Below are 15,168 nucleotides of genomic sequence, written 5' to 3' on the forward strand. Positions count from 1 at the left end.
CATTAATACTATTTGTTCATTTTAATGCATATTTTTATTTTGTTATATAGCCTACTCCCTTCATGCAGGTATTACATATTATATTATTTATGTAAATTATGTATTTATGTCATTATATATATATTCATTCATTCAACTTCAGTAAAGATTGTATCCTGGTCAGGGAAACTGTGTAGCCAGAACAAGTCTTGGTGAGACTGGGCACAATGTTGGAGAAGTCGTGCTAGATGGGATGTTAATCCATCACAGCACATGAAATATATGAACTTACTATTTAATTCATAAATATCTAATCAAAATCAATATTTATTTGACAGTATTGACAAGACAAGTCTAATGGACAAGAAGTCTTCTAAAATCACTAAGCAAACTAGACTTTGTTCAGAAATTAATTAAATTCTAGGCATTTTGTTTTAACAGGCAAAAGTTGTAAAAAAAATAACTCAATAACATTCTTGACAGATCACAACATCCGAATGCTCATATGACCTTTGAGCACAGTGTATGAATTGTGTGTGTGCACAATGGTCACACTGCTTTATTTTTAGATGCAGGTCTTGCATGACGGTCACTTCCCACAGCTGAAGTGTTCCCATGGATTTACTGAGTGATAGTTCAAGAGCTGACCCAGAACTGAGGCTCTGTTGGTGGCCATTCACAGTGGCATACATGCTCAGACCAGACCACTGGCAAAGTCTGAGCTCAAGTATGTATAAACTTACCACCTGTAAAACGTGTATGATTATTTTTTTTTCCTTAAATGGACTAAAATCACTTTTAATTAAAATGGCATGCAACATCAGACAGTAAATAAAATATTTTTATTTTTAATAAATATTATTATTATTATTATTAAGTGGCCATAACTTTGAAACAATGCTGTTTTGGCCTCTCAAAATATGTAGTGCAAAAGCCAAGTCTGGTATTTAATGGAGGTAGTAAAACAAAACTAATGCACAGTAGTTTTTATTGATTAGCCTTGGACTCTAAAGCTGAAAGCAATGCTATGCTGTTATATTACAGAGGCATTTTGTTTCATTCAACTGGATCTCTCATAAAGCATCACCTATACCTGTCAGTCTCAAGTGCTTTGAGAATTAATGTAATGGGAAACACACTAGATCAGGTGAACTGATCAGACACGAGTTAATCTTCCAGGCTGCTGGAGAACTTCTCAGAGTAATACATTTAGAGACAAACCTGGAGAGATAGACAGACATTGGTAAGAGGGCTTCTTGAAACAGCCCAGGTGCACATGCTTAATAGAGTTTAGGGCTAAGTGTGTGTGATCCTTAGTACACAGAACTATAAATTTATGAAATATTATAAAGCCAAATATGCATTGTGTTTTCTTCGGTCACTTATTAGAACAGGATAGGTAAGCATTCCCTTTTCATCAATTTGATCACGTCCTAATTCATCCTTACCATCAGCCAGATCTCCACTACCATACAGCAGCTACCAACCAAGGAGGGTGGAGACAAAAGATTAGTTTAGATAATATTAAATTAGATTAGATTCAACTTTATTGATTCATCAAACTCATTATGCAAAGTACATTATCAAAGCCAATGAAATGCAGTGACTTGAAATGTGAAATGTAAAATGCGTTTTTTGAGATGTTAATGGTACACACTCAGAGGAAGTATTACATACCCTCCACTGCATACATAAACTCACAGACACCTTTGACTGTGTCACAGTGTCACTGTGATTGACAGGAGAGAGAGAGTAATGCAGTCTCTTTCACCTAGAACTCAAGATATCCAGTCTGATTTTAAGCCAGAATCAACACACATGTGGTCTACATTTGTAGGATTTCAAAGATTTTTGGTTAGCATTAAGAGGTGGTTATAAAATGAAAAATCATTCATCCTATCCAAAACAGGTCAAAGGTCATTACCAGGAATCAGTAAAACAATAATTTGGTTAGTAGTTGAAGCAACTGGTAGGAACACTGGAAAACCTGGAAAATGTTAGGTGCAGGTACAAACAGATGAAACAGGAATTTCAAAGATGGAATCTTGAACACTTGCATTAGGAAGCAAGAAGAGATTTTTAAAAAAGTAAAATGTAAACTAATTGGTTTATTGCAGAATTAAGATTAGTAGAAGAATATTACTTGCCTTTTTATTGAATAACAATGTCTATACAGTAGTAAAATTCAGGTTATGACATACAACATATATTTTTTTTTCCAAGTTCCAACAATGTAAGAGCAGGTCATTTTCAGCAGGTACAAATATTCAGTTTGTCTAGTCAGACTGACCTCATGCTTTCCTGCTCTTTTCAGCTATAGGATCCATCAGAGGAGCATTACAGGAAGTCTCGCATAATTTAAAACTGTGCTGTGCATCCCTGGCCCAACTTGACTGATTGTGCAATGGAACCGCAAGATTTATTTTTCCTGGGGGTCCCACTAATCATTATAGCTGCTTTTTGGGGGAGGATGGCTTCAGACATCCACTGACCACATCCTACAAGTACATACGCATGCAAGCTGTTTAAACAGGCATGCACACACATACTTGTACTTCAGCAGGCAACATGCATTTACATACATGGCTACACAAACCTGGAAGCACACAAATTTTCCTTGCATCCTCTTTTTAGTGCTACTGCTGTCTTGGGAGGCCATGCGGAAACCATCGCACATTTCCTCTGGGCTGCTTTCCTCCCATCCAGAGGTTTCTCCTGCTAGTGTGAGGGCAAAACTCATACTGTAGTTAGGAAAAGGGGAAATAGATTTGCAGGTTGCTTAAAATAACACTGCAGATGAGAAGAACGAGAAATGTGCATTTGCTTGAGATGAACGATTATGGATTTCTATTTGCCTGATAAAGGTGAATGTCCCTGGGTCACTAAACTGTTAGTTGAGGGAGATTGTTGAGATGAAATTATTCTCTCTGACTGAAACTGGAAACAGTATTGTGCAACAGTACATTTTAGAATATCTTTCTCTTATGAATGGAACATGTCAGTGAAGTGTGCAGCCAATAAATTACTAGCCTGTGGTTCAGTATTTCTTTATGTCATCAGCACACATACAAATTGGATTTCAAATGAAATACTGTAAAATGTAAAAAAAAAAAAAAAAAAGGCCTAGAATTCACAGCTTTTTCAATAGACAGCATTAGCACAAATACAAACCAAAATTTTTTGAATGTCTAAAATAGATGCTGATTATAAACAACACAGACAAAAATCATTTTTTTGTTTTAATGAAAGTAAGTGGCTAAGTCTCTGAAGACTTTTGACATTTAATCATTCCATAAGGCAAAAATTAAATATTAATTTCTTAGGTGATTTTCAACAATCGAGAGTTCATTCTCCTGTTCTCATTTTCTCCATGGCTCAAAGAAACCATATTGTATGCCATAAACATGACCCTGAAAGTAACGGGTAAACTATTACAACCTAAACAACTATTAATCTACATTGTTGTGATAATTAGGACGAAATCAAATGCCTATGTTGAATAACAAAAAAATTCATTTCACGGGCATTTCACTAAAGAATAAGACATTACCTATAGTATAGTTAAACATAAAGGAAATCGGGAAGAAATCCCATATCTTTCTGTAGTCTGAAACCAATAAATATAACAGTGCTGGGAATTTTCAGTGCCGATGCTCTGCCAAACCAGTTTTTTGCTTTAGGGGCTTTTTACCTTCAAGTTTGACTTCAGTATGTGAAATCAATTTTCATGAAAGTTCAGGCCAGACAATTGTCTTGAGTAGTAAAGTATTCTACAGTATCACATTGTTTATTCCATGTCCAGCTGTAAGAGACATTCAGCTGAATCATTTAGGACTTCAATGGGCAGTGAGTTAAAGGTAGAATTTAGTTACAAGTATATAAACTTTAGAATTAATCTAAAAATAATCAAATAATCTGCAGTGGCTGATGTTAGTCATCTAACTTTCCATAACCTTCATCTACATCATCTAAATATCTATAAGCTGTTAAAACTATAATTGCCTTATTAATCTGAATAGTTTAATGTATGTGATCATTTCCTTAATTATCACATTACCTAGACACAATATGTAGCGATGTTTAAAACCACGATCAGGCAAATCCGACAAAGTCCTCATGCACCGACTTTTATCACGAACCCAGCATCGGTTGCTACGCAACGCCGTCGCATTCCGCCCTCTTTATATACCTTCCTAAGCGCGCGTGCATACACCTGTGCCAGGTGATATACATAATAAAGAGAAATATTGTGGGGAAAAAAAGAAAGACATCTTCGGAAACAAAGAGGAAAAAAAGAAAGGGAGCTCAGTATTAAGAGGAAAACATTAAGCGAAAACGATAAGTATTTGGGTTCTTCTTATTTTATTTTATTTTTTGTATGTTTTGGTGCCTTTAAATTCGAACAGGGAGAGTGCCATTTTGACTTATTACATTTTGTGTTAAACCGAACGTACTAAAGCGCACACAAGGCTGACACCACGTTGTGCCACGAGCAGCACGTGCACTGCGCACGCATTACTCTAGCTCCCGGACTGAGACTGTTGGGTTCGCACCTCGGCCAAGGCGCTAGAGTGCTGTTGAGCTGGTTAACACTTCCCCCCTCCGCACCACTGTTTGTTTACTTAGTCATATGTCGTCATTTGGGGGGACAAACGAGCAGAGCCCCCTAACGGAGATATCCAGCTTCATCCCCTTCTTGGTCATCTGGTTAAACTATCTTGGAAAAGCAGCTCCTGCTTTTATGTAAGCTATTGTGGAGTCATTACAATAGGATGCAACACAGTGTTTTCCGTTTTAGCCCTGAGTTTCTTCATATTTGAAGTTTTCAGGGTCTTTTTTATTCTTCCGTGGGTGTAAGATAGACTACACGTTATTTCTATGATAACACCAGCTATTTCCTTTACTTTTAATCAAAAGAGAAGAGAAAATTATTGAGAACAACACACATTGACCATAACTGACACATGCTTACCTCTTTGCTTGTATTATAATGTATACATGTAATAATATGTTTACTGCTTGCCCTGCCGTGTGATTGGCATTAAATCCAGGATGTGTTCCAACCTTGTGCCCAGTGTTCTGGGATAGGCTCTAGATCTGCAAAGCACCATCAGGTTCTTAAAAATGATTTAAAAACCCCTAGCATGTGAATGCATGTGAAAATGAAAAAGAAATACGGTTTTAATGACATTTAAAAACATTTCCTTTCTCCACAATGTGGAACTTTTTTAAAACATCAGCAGCCAGGAAACAACTTATTCTCCATACATTGGAATGCTACTTAAAGTTGTCACCTATTACAAAATATAGGACAAAAGTTTTCTGTGCTGATTTATTTCATTAGTAACATATCGTCGCTGTCGGGCGGAATCCTCGTTTCACCAAAACCATTATTTTTCAGGAAATTAAAAAAACGCCGTTTTTTTTATTTTTTTGAATTATTAAACTTTGTATCGTTAAAGTTGTTATTATACCTTATATTGCTATCATATACTGTTGTGTACCAACATTAAAACAACATTTTCCCAAAGTCATGTTTTATCGGAGATACAAGCTTTATACACAAACTTGGGAGCAGGGAGATACGAGATTATGCTGTCATTGATAAGAATGGTACAGACACAGACGTCGCTGCTGCCAGCAGTGTTTAATAAAGTCTGCGTTCACGTTGAGCTTTTTGACAAGAGAAAAGGCTTCAATAGTTAACCAAAGCTAATGACTGTAGTTACATACATCTTCCTAAGCTCTATTTTAAAGGTTTAAGAGCTATAAGTGATGCAATACAAAACACGATAAGCTGATTAAGCTGTCTAATAGGTAGAAATTAGTCTAATCTGCTCGCAAACTTACCTTCATGGCTCACGGGTTTCTTTCTGCACAGAAGCATTACAGCTATCGATTTTTAACAAAACAGACCTACTCAAATGTATCTAACCTAACTATTTTCACTTGTTAGTGTCCAAAAAAACAGTGTTTTACATGCACAGTGCCAAGAGAGGCATTGTCTATAAGTAGGCTGACTTAAAGTCAGTAAAATAATAATAAAAACAATAATTTAATAGTGGTATCCAAAACATTCAATCTAATTTAAATATTATATTATAAAACAAAATTTAAAACGTCAATAAGCAGTAATAAATAGATATTTAAAATACATCAATAACACAAATAAACATCGATAAAATCATAGTTAAAGGGATAGTTCACCCAAAAAAATAAAATTAATAAAGTTAAAATTATCGTTTCACTACCTTATACGGCATGTTTACGTATAATAACGAGGCAAAAAGCCAGCCAGCTTGCTTAAAGTGATGAGCATGACGGTTGAACATAACGGTTTGCCTTGACATTGTAAGATACAATCCTATCTTATCTGCAATGCACAGGGTTTAGTCCGCGTTGCAGTGGATTGTCTTGCGCTAAATTCCTGTCCTCAGACGAGCACCAGAACTATCGGGGGTCAATATTTTTTTTTCTTTGAACCCCATGAAAATCACTTTAGATATCACTTTAAGACGTGTTGATTCGTTGTGACTCTTAATCTTGAGGAGAAATATGCCGCGCAGCTCTCACGCGGAGTGAAGAAGAGGTGGAGTTACGAGATTTCTCAGACAGTTGAAGTGTCCAATGGAGTTAAGAGATTTGCGTTCAAGCTATTTTCAAGACTTTAGATTGGTTAATAACTTGTAAAAATAACAGACCCACGTGGGGACTGACCAGTATAGTATCGATATGTGAAAAAATATGAAATTGACCAAATCTGGACATACGAGGTTTCCGCCCGACAGCGACGATATTCACAAATCCTGTATTCACAAGTGTCTTTAAGCTGTTTAAAGAAGGTCGATAAGTGATGTCTGCTTCCATCATCGTACACACTCTTCCAAAAAATTTTGTCTCTGCAATGCCATGTTGCAAAAATAAAAAGCTTTTCTGCCATTATTAAGTGATAAATGGGAAAAACAAAACTGAGAAATCACAGTTGTATAGCTATTGTTCTTTTGTCCTTTTTATCCTAGTTCAGCATATGTTTATGCAATGTTTATATCTGCTTAATTAACTTTAACTTTGTCAGTTTATTTGTCTAATAAATTGTAAGCACACATATGTTATGTATGAATCTTAGATCTCTATAAATTCATTTGGTCATGAAAAAAGTTAGACTTTGTTTAAATATATTAGATTTAACATCCTTGCAAAGGGAAATCTAATATATGTTTTCACACAAGAGTATTTATTTTTTGAAAATGTCATAGGTGTAAATGAACTGCTACCCACTATATGTCCATTTTCATTAGGAGACCTAATACTATAATTACAGTATGCTTTATGTGAAGAGTTTATTTTGACAGCCATTACCTTAATATAATAATAGTGCTCATACGAGTGGAATGCAGAGGAAGTACAGAAGGATGGGCTAAGGGCTGCTGTGTTTGGCTCGGGTCAGGACTGCTGAATGAGTTAGGTCCTACTGTGGGTGCGTATGGAACCATTCCTCCGCCAATCCAGCACAGAGGCCACTCACCTCTCCAGGTTTTGTTTGGTTGGATGTCTTTAGAATAGGCCCACCATTGTAAAGCAACTGGACGCTGGATGCTTTACCACTGTTTTCTTTGGGAAGCAGGAAATTAGATGACTGGCTACCTGCTACAACAACATCCTGCACTTGAGAAGTCATCTTTGCACCCATACCCACCTATTTTTTCCCTTATTCTCCTACGCCAGTGGTCAGCCGCCAGACTTCTGGTGTGTGTCAGACTCCCACACGGGCTTGTCAGAATTCCACTCAGGACTCAGATCAATTCTTGTATTCAACCAGATGCTTCCGTTAAAACTAGAATCAAGGCCAAGTCGCCATTTTAAGCCAAATGTATGTAGAGACTATTTAACACTCAGGTAGAGTGAGAGCCTTCAAGTGGGTGCTGTTCCTGCATGTACACATGATAAACTCTAGATTCAGTCAAAAGTAGTAGAATGCAGACCAACCACAGATCTAATACATGTTGCAGCATATATTATCCATAACACCATCCGATATCTCACGCTTGCAAACAATCATCCCTGGAAAAAGTTATTTATCATAAATGATGGAAGACTTTAAAATCCACAGAACACATCCAACCGATTTCTCGGCTCATACGTGAAAATGGATAATATGTTACTTTAAATGTCATTCTTGGCACAAGACGTATGAGGCATAAAGTTGTATTACAGTCCCTTGTGAACTATAAATCATTTTTAAATTTCTATTTCTTCAAACATTCAAAATATATATTTGTCTAGAAAGTTTAAGAGGTACTTGTGGAGCCCAGACCACTAAACAAAAATGCCAGAACATAGAGTGTCTTACTGTAAGCCAAGAGGGATGACTTTATGATTTCAAATTATTATTCAACTTTTGCAACTGTTTCCATTCTTAAGTAATTTATTAACTTTTTGCATTTTTCAATACAGTATTCACCATCTGTGTTTTAGCAATTTCATTACATTCAATGAAACAAAAGAGGTACAACAACGATTGAAAACAACTTTTCAATAAAAATAAAACATGACAGCATGAATTACAATAAAAACAAAGAAAGTTAACATTGAGATTTGGTGCTTTGGCATCAGACGAGCAATCCATAAAATGTAAGTGATTCTGTAACAGGCAGCTTTCAAGCTTTTGCCACTGCAGTGTGATTTCATCGTAGTGTCATCATTGCAGGCAAACCAGAACTTAAACAATGAATATGGGTTAAATTTATGTTTGACAAATATAATCTCTGGTCTGACTTTCTCAGTTTGTGAGTGGATAATGTGAATATACGAGTTTCACTTTAGTAGCATGTCCACACCAATGGCCCTTGAGAATGCTGTCCATCCAAAAAAAAATAATTCCCTCCAGTTTATCTGAATGTGTGATGAGACTGGTGGAAAACCTGACATCATGTTCATTTCATGTTTATGGCTCCTCTGTAGCAGCCAGGGATCCCTTAACGTGTCTCTTAGTAAAAGTGGAAGTCAGGGTCATCACTCAGAGCTAGGCGAGGCTGCAGAATCCAACTCATCTGCTTCCAGGTCGTGAGGGGAAGCCGGCTGACCACCTTTCACCCTCTTCCATTTCATACGTCTGTTCTGAAACCACACCTTTACCTATGGAGAATAGTCACTGTTACTATAAACAGCATTGGTATTCATTTTAAATGTTATACACCAACTCATACATTTCATACGCTGATGGAGTTGTTTTAAATGTTGTTCTTAAATACAAAGTGGTATGTGTTTAGTACTGTAATAGATTAACTTACACTCTAACTGTATTGCTGCTTAAACCCAGAGAAGCTCAAGTTATATCTTGACCTTTGGCCCTCCTTCTCAGCATGACCCCTGAACACAGAGCAGCTTAGGCCATCTGTTCCCACACTATATTAAAGTTTATTCCCTTTTCCCAGTCTGCCTGTCATTTATTTGAGAGACAAATGTGGCATAAGGCCAAGAAATTTAAAATATATTGGGGGTTGAGATATGCACACAGAGTTGCAGCGGACTTGAGCACGATTCCTAAACTGTTTTGAGACATATAGCTTTTTGTGTGCATATACGTGTGTGTGCCGACTAGGACACGTGTGGGGAGCAGTGATGAGTAGGCTTTACAAATATTTCATCTGATTTAGTGGGATGCATAAAAATGCATACCTGCTGAAAAAAATGCATTATACCATAGTAAAAAAAACAGGTGAAAGTCTTATACCTGTCTCTCAGTGAGATCCAAGTTAACAGCAATTTCATAGCGACGCAGGCGGGTCAGGTAGTTGTGATGAGTGAATTCGGCCTCCAGCTCTCTTAGCTGCTCTTTAGTAAAGGCTGTCCTTTCCTTCCTTGCCTTACAATTTGAGTCAGGCTTAAATCCAGACTCCTGGATATCTGAAATGTTCAGATCAGGGGAAAGGTCAAAAAGGCTGAGGTAACAGGCGTTCAAACAGTTTTTTGTTTTTTTTTTGCTTATATTATGACAATGTTGTAATGTAGTACATTGTTTCATACTATATGGAGTTTTCTACAAAAAAAAGGGTGAAACATTAAAATACATTCCAATGCCTGACCTCCATTTCACACATTATATGTTTAAAGGACTTCCACTTTACAATTTATTTACTGGATCTTGTGACCTGTCCAGGCCACATACTTTCATGGAGTTAGAGGAGCCATAGGACCAAGTTATAGTGTGTCGAGGTAGTAGAGAGCATGCCAAACAGGTTACAGAGGTCTCGTGTTAAGAAGGAATGCACCGAAACATTGTTAAAATCGCTACTAAAAGAACAAAGCGTTGGATGGGTACAGCTGAAGTGTGTGTCTTTCTCTGTGTGTTTGTGTGTGGGCATGTTCTTTATATCCTAGTGGAGAACAAATGTCCAGGTTTTGACCTTTTGGGGAGATTTGTCTGGTCCCAGTTTCTGTGTATGTGTGTATGTGTATGTTAACTAAAGCTAACTAAAGCTTTTATTAAAAAAAAAATACAAATTCTTATATTGTTTCTGAGATTAAAGATGAATTTATTTGTTGGTATCTAATGAATTAGCTTCATTAATAATTTTCCATATGTGTGTGTGTGTGTGTGTGTGTGTGTGTGTGTGTGTGTGTGTGTGTGTATGGAGTCTGTTCTTTTCATGCCTTCTGCACTCTTTGCCACAGTAATTCAATCTGACAGCCCACAATGGAGCAGAAACAGAAAATTTAGTTTGCTATGAAGCGGAGACTCTGACTTTTGTCAAGCTGTCTATAAAATACTTAAAACAGTGTGTGAGGACATGGCAGGTTGAACATTTTCCATTGAATTGGTTGGTCAAAGAAATTGTTTGCACCATCCAAACCTTATGATCTCAATTAACTCCCGAATCATAGATCAGCATCAGCAGCACCACCAAGAAGTGACGCAAACCCTGCATGAAGTCTATAATTTGTCAAAGTGAGAATTTGTGGTTGGTGTTTTCCAGATCCACACAGTCAGAATGTGAAATGGACTGCAGTCATACGGGCAGATGTGAATTCGGAGAGCCAGACCGTTTACTAACAGCACAGTAATATTCTTATATGGCAAGCTGTGTTGCTTAAAGCGAGTGTGTTCTTATTATAATTAGAATCCCATTCGTTTAAACACACTGTCATGAGTATTACACGGACATGTGGTAGCAGGTTGGAGAGAAACACCTGGCAAAGTGTGTGCATGTCTATGTGTGTGCATGTACACCGAACAGTCTCCAATAAATTTCACCAGCAAAAGCCTATAAAGTTTTAGTGAACAGCCCTAACCTCAGCAGGGAGGCTGGAGGACAAACGACATTTGGCATGTTCTCAAATTGTTGGTCCAAATGAAGCCAAAATAAGTCTGCAAGTTAAGTCAACAAATAAAAGCGGCCAATTGGTTTTTCAGCATGCGTTTAAAGCTACTATTAAAAGTTTGTTTCCTACAACATAAAGCTGATCCTGAAAACAAACTACAATTCTACCTTTACATTAACGGCATTTGACACCCGATCCAAAACAACATACATTGTATTTTATCATTTTATACAACTGAGCAATTGATGGTTAAGGGCCTTGCTCAAGGGCCCAGCAGTAGTACCTTGGAAACCTGGGGTTCAAGCTCACAACCTTCCAAGCTGTAAGCTGACACTATAGCCACTGAGCTACCTATGCATTGTGTGCTAAGTTATTATCATTTTGCAATACTGGAATTATCAGTTTAGTAAATAGTGATGTAAATCTGATAACAATTATGTACAATCTGTAAATGTTTTGTTGTCTCATGATGTGAAAAACAAATGACAGTTCTGACAGATCTGGGAATTATTATCTTGTAAGCATTTACGACTTCACACAGTGTGGCATGTTAATTTTGTTCTCAATATTTTCACTTTTCCAAGTATGCAAAGCAGTTATACACCTATGTATTGCAGACTATTTCACTCTTTCAATTTTTGAATGCTGGATTTTTCTCCAGTCTATTTCCAGAGTGTGTTCAGTGAAGATTCGGTTACTGCTTAATGACAGGAAAATGTCAGTAGGTAAGAATGTAGGAGCAGAATCATATGGAAGTTATATTACAGATGTGGTCTGGTATGTTTCTACTGTTAGTGAGTAAGGGTTACCTTACAGTAACTCCAAAAGAGAAGCAGCAGATGCATATGAAGTCATAAGACGTAGTTACATTGAGGAGATAGACAACTTGAGGACTTTTGTCTAATAATTTGTAGAAACAACTCATGGTTGTCTCAGAGAGAGAAAAGAAATTTAGCACACCTTTTTGGACACTGAGTTACAAAACTGCTATTTGGGAAGTACATTTATTTTTAAAAATGTTTCCTTTATTCTAAAAAGGCTGCCCTGTCTCACTTTCCACAGCAAATTTTAAATTAATGCCTGTTCCAGATGTGCCACAAACTTTGCCATTCTATTTTCCTTCGCTCAGAATAGCACAAAGTTTTTGGAAGTGTGCAAAATGCTCCCTTCTACAGCTATTAAAGATTTAATCATTTCTGAATTTTATTATCAATAACCATAGGGATCACTGAAATTTACAGACCTGTAATCTGTTTCCATGTGTTGGTATAAAATGTAATATAAAAGTATACAATATATTTGCATATTTTAATTTTAGTTTAGTACATGTTTGTGCATGCCAGCGGTTTAGTATCAGTTTTATGGCCTCAGTCATTAACACAGGTGAGGTGAATCAATGTATCACTGTTTCCATTAGACTAATTCTATAATCTGAACCATAGGCTGTTGTTTTTAGTGTAATATTTACAGTCTTCTTCATAGCATTTGCATCCTATCATCTATCTATCTATCTATCTATCTATCTATCTATCTATCTATCTATCTATCTATCTATATATATATATATATATATATATATATATATATATATATATATATATATATATATGTATGTATTCTCTCGTTCTCTCTCTCTCTCTCTCTCTCTCTCTCTCTCTATATATATATATATATATATATATATATATATATATATATATATATATATATATATATATATATATATAGTATGGAAACAGTGCTGTGTGTACATGAGCATTACCTAAGTGCTGAAGAATTTAAACAATAGAAGGAAACATGATATATATATATATGAAGATTTATGTATTAGGAGTCATCTGTCATGTCTATTTCTATATGTTTTTTAATTTTCCTTTCTTGTAAAAAAAATATCAGAGCCTGGGGCATTATAAGTGAGGATGTAATTATACAGTTTTATTCGCTGTTTTCTTCTGGCAAGTGCAATATGCTCATTGTTTATGCCCGACGTTGTTTGTTGTTTCTATAACACACTGTGAAACAACTACTTCCTTATGGAAGAGCATTACTGAATTTAGAGAAACAAAGCACAACACAATAAACTTTTTTTTAAAGTGTTGATTCGATATGTACAGTAGTCGATCATTTAAATGTGGTCTATTTTTGCTTCGATGAAATTTGAGGTATTCACAACAAAATAAAGAAAAATCAACAGAATTATCCATTATTCAAAGGAATTATACATTACATTGCAATTGCATTTATTTCTCTTTGCATTTCCTCCTTAGAGATTTGATTTATAAAATTTGTTTGCAATAACCTTTTATTAATTTCAGAAGCAGTCATCTACCGCACTGAAAGTTGTATTGAACATGTGAAATTTCCATACAGCTTCTATAATGTGTCATATTGCTAGCATGTCAGAATTTATTTATGTATTTTTATAGCTGATTTTATAAACTAATTTTTTAAACTAAAAGCATTGAATACAGAAATAAAAATACAAATGCAGTGTGTTCGGTGTTAAAAATAACATACTGATCTGTAAGGCAAATTTACTGATTCTGTTTCATTGTGGAACTGATTATATGAGATATTGATCAGGATTTTTGCATAACACTTGTTAATCCACCTGTTCTGTGAGTTGTTTGTTGTATCTGAACTGGAACAAACATTTCGATTTCTATTACAAAGGACTCACCTGTGAGTTCTCGTTTCCTCTTGCAGCTCTTCTTCTCTGTATCGGTTGTGGCTATGTTCTGAGGCGAGTAATCTGCCTCCAGCCCTGGTGTCACTGTCTCGGGAAGCCTGTCTGCTCCTGCACTGCTCATGTCTGTTCCTCCAGCCACTCCGACTGTCACAGCAGCCGTGTGACATGGCTCCTGGCCCCTGCCACGTGGCTCACATGGGCTGAACTGCCACTCTGCCCGCTGGTACACTCCTTGCGCCTCCTGGTACAGTCTCTCATCTCGTGGGTATGAATGTGGCGCTGGCACCAGGCACGAGCTGGAGAAGTCTGTGTAGGCCAGGAAGTCAGGTTTCTGATGCAGGGAGAAAGAGGCCTGCTGGTAGGGCTGTAGACTGCCTCCGGAGACACTGGCAGGGTGAGGGGCTCTGGCACAACCCCAAAGTGCACTGCCAGGATGAGAGCTTCGCATGCAGCTGCTAGCTGGTTGATCCATGCTGAATTAGAAATGAAGGCTTGAAATCACTCACACACAAACTCCACCACACACACCCAAGTCCCTTAGTGAGGCAGCTGACCAGCGCTGACACAAGTCTGTGTGGGAAACGTCCACTTTAGCGTTTGTTTTTACACAAGCATCGTCATCTTGCAGAGTCAATCCTGACAAATCGCACACTCACACTTGCTTCAGAGTGTTGGTCTATAACTTAACACCAAGTGTGAGGTCAGGCACCTTCCACCAGTAGTGTTACTGCAGCATCTCTTTCTCTGTCTCTCTCTCACTACTTGGCTCTCGGAAAGTGTTGTGTGTGTGAAGACGTTGTGGCCCACACTCTCACACTCTCTCATTCAGCATTAAGGTTAACCCACTGTATCCACTCCCAGCTGCATGGGCCACTCTCACAGTTCTGAGGCATTCCTATCAAGTGATCCCACCTCCCTTTTAAACACTTAGGTGGAAAAGAGTGGCAAGTTTATGGAGTGTAACGTGAGCTTGAAGAGGAGGAGTCCTGCAAGCCACATGTTGGTACCCTCCAACCCAGCCCTGCTTCATCTACTATTAATCACAGAGGGAATTTTATATGCACATCTAATGGGATTTCCAGGCACATGCTTTTAAAGGAACATTGTCTGTAAAATATAAAAACGAACACCCACATGGGAAATTGGTCCAACTTTTTTGTTCTCAAAACCTCATTTTT

At 37.1% G+C, this 15,168-nt stretch overlaps 1 protein-coding gene across 1 annotated transcript; it reads right to left on the bottom strand.

Annotated features, from left to right (window-relative positions):
• Positions 1-8,386: 8,386 nt before the first annotated feature.
• On the bottom strand, positions 8,387-14,893 carry meox1 (mesenchyme homeobox 1). Its single transcript, XM_060890412.1, has 3 exons — positions 13,982-14,893; positions 9,713-9,885; positions 8,387-9,114 (listed from the first exon to the last, which is right to left on the bottom strand). Exons 1-3 carry the CDS (start codon positions 14,460-14,462, stop codon positions 8,992-8,994), a joined length of 777 nt encoding a protein of 258 aa, XP_060746395.1. The 5' UTR covers positions 14,463-14,893; the 3' UTR covers positions 8,387-8,991.
• Between the last annotated feature and the right edge of the window lie 275 nt (positions 14,894-15,168).

The sequence above is a fragment of the Tachysurus vachellii genome, chromosome 2, assembly GCF_030014155.1.
Source record: "Tachysurus vachellii isolate PV-2020 chromosome 2, HZAU_Pvac_v1, whole genome shotgun sequence".
Lineage (NCBI taxonomy): Eukaryota > Metazoa > Chordata > Actinopteri > Siluriformes > Bagridae > Tachysurus > Tachysurus vachellii.

Coding starts and splice junctions, on each gene's coding strand:
- meox1 (XM_060890412.1), bottom strand. CDS start 14,462: ATGGATCAACCAGCTAGCAGCTGCATGCGAAGCTCTCATCCTGGCAGT. Junction 9,886..13,981: donor GAGGAAACGAGAACTCACAG/GTGAGTCCTTTG, acceptor TGAACATTTCAG/ATATCCAGGAGTCTGGATTT. Junction 9,115..9,712: donor TGGATCTCACTGAGAGACAG/GTATAAGACTTT, acceptor TATTCTCCATAG/GTAAAGGTGTGGTTTCAGAA.